General features: G+C 48.2%; 1 protein-coding gene across 1 annotated transcript; it reads left to right on the top strand.

Moving 5' to 3' along the window:
- Positions 1-342: 342 nt before the first annotated feature.
- FOMMEDRAFT_151076 (uncharacterized protein) lies at positions 343-1,056 on the top strand (the record flags this gene model as incomplete). Its single annotated transcript, XM_007262203.1, has 3 exons — positions 343-475; positions 525-768; positions 849-1,056. The coding sequence occupies 3 exons, from the start codon at positions 343-345 to the stop codon at positions 1,054-1,056; spliced, it is 585 nt and encodes a 194-aa protein (XP_007262265.1).
- Positions 1,057-2,133: the final 1,077 nt, after the last annotated feature.

Genomic DNA, 2,133 nt, shown 5'->3' with positions numbered 1-2,133 from the left:
GCATAAATATCTCCTTCCTGCTACAAACTTGACATTTATTAAGATTGCTTCCAATTTATTTGGAACGAATTCTTTTTGTTAAGGGCAATCATTCCTTTTATGTCGAGCGCGTGATCGACTAAATTTTCCGACCAAACAAAGCAGGACCTCTCAAACTTGGACTTGTTGGGCACCAGCACCTAGCTAGACATCATTCTCGAGGTCTGATATATGGTACTTTTAATGAATTTTAAGTGCGATGGATAATCTGAAACCTTTGTGACACGCACGTTGTCCTCGAGGCAAGGCGCCTAATTGCTGCCCTGACCTGACTAGAAGCACGATCGCTACACAAACGTTCACATGCACCCACAAGAATCTCTTCTACGCACCATTGAAGCTGTCAACCGCGAGGAAGTCCCTGTTTTCACTCAAAATGCGCACGGGGCTCAACTCCACCGGGACAGTGCTGTCCACTCCACCTTTTGTCGAACTGGTTTATCATTCCCGTCCTGCAAGGTGGCTATGATACCGACGTACTCCAGGGCTCGTAACTCTTATGTCTCCATTATTGCCCTCCGGTGCAATAAATCAGCATCTTCAAACACCTGATAGGTACCCCGGATGCCTTGACTACGATCAACGCTCGACATCGAGGGGTAGCTCGAGTCTCTCTCTTATGCATCTCTCCTTACACAGGTTCCTCCCCTCCTCTGTCTTCCACCAAACCGGCATGAAATTCGAGCCTGCAGCCCTCGTCTCCTCTAGATATCTTGCGGAACTCAGCATGTCGCCGAAGATATGAATTCGGCAATACTTGGAAACGAAACAAGGCGCACACCGTAGTGCATCGTTATCTCTTGTGGAAGATCGTCTTTTGAGGATTCGTCCCATTCCCTTGGCCTGCCTCCGTCCCCTATCCACATACTTCCGAAATATCGGTATGCGAGACAATCCGACGGTTCTGTGTTGGCTAGTATTGGTTCGTCCAATCACGAGCTTCTTTCCCGTATCCCTCCTAAGGACAACGAGCTGCCCTCCGACGGGACCCGTCAAGTCGACGTCCTGCATTTCTGATTATTCGGAGTGACAAATATCATCATTCCCGTTGGAATAAATCCAGTAGGGTCCATTGGTTGATCGGTAGGTCTGTGCATGCCATAATCGCGGTAAATGGATTCACCTGATCACTGACCATATTTTAAGATACGGATAACTAAAATTCGAATTTTCGCCTTTCCCTTCCGTTAATGCTGTGCTTTCCCTCGCCGACCGATGGCTTGCACTGACAAGCGATGCATCACAACCTATACAATGTACCGAGTCAGCTTAAGCGACCCGTCCTTCCCCAAGTTTGTTCATATCCTTTTGCATACGACTTCCTTTCCAGTCTCCGCAGCGGTTGGACCCACATAACTGGCCTTCTGGACGTACATAAAAGTGAATTGTTGGTTGCTCCTTGTTTTTCCTCCACTTCTGTCTTTGACCAGGGTCGTCAGCTGTTCACGCTTGAACACAGATACTAATCTACCCAGCTCAAAAGCACCACTACAACAGCCCCAGTGTGACCAGCTGTCAATCGAGACTCCGGGTGGATGGGCCGCCAAGATCGCCCTTCCAATACACAGTCGAGCAGGGACGCCTCAGCAAAGCCAGCATCTAATCCTTCAGTAAGTTCTCTTTGTTCTAAGAGTCCCTTTCTGTGTTTTCTCTGCAAACTTGTGGCCGCTAGTTTCTTTGTCGAAGACCGTGACCCACGCTACAATTGTTAAGTAACTGACACTGTTCAGCAGGGTTCCTACAACAAGATGAAGCTTACTAACGGCCAGGTAAGCTTTGTATGATTCGTCTTTTATCCATGTTTCGTTCTAATCGAGTAAATAGCTCAAGGATGTGAAACAACCAAAGCGGAAGGGCTTGTCCATCCCTTCAAGTTTGCTCATTACCTTTCCTTGTATTAGCAAAAACGGCGAGACAAGTCAAGGGCGACGGAAGTCTCGTCAGCCGAAATCCCCGCAGCGAATCACTGCTGATCCTCTGCCACATGCTTCGGACGCATTGTATCAGATCAACATTGTCAGCTCGAACAATCGGGAACCCAGCGCGGCAGGGTCAGACATACCGATTCGAGCTGGAAGCGCTTTTGAGAAGTAT

The sequence above is a fragment of the Fomitiporia mediterranea genome, assembly GCF_000271605.1.
Source record: "Fomitiporia mediterranea MF3/22 unplaced genomic scaffold FOMMEscaffold_1, whole genome shotgun sequence".
Classification (NCBI taxonomy): Eukaryota; Fungi; Basidiomycota; class Agaricomycetes; order Hymenochaetales; family Hymenochaetaceae; genus Fomitiporia; species Fomitiporia mediterranea.
The sequence above is the reverse complement of the archived record's forward strand: the minus strand, read 5'-3'. Positions and strand labels throughout refer to the sequence as shown.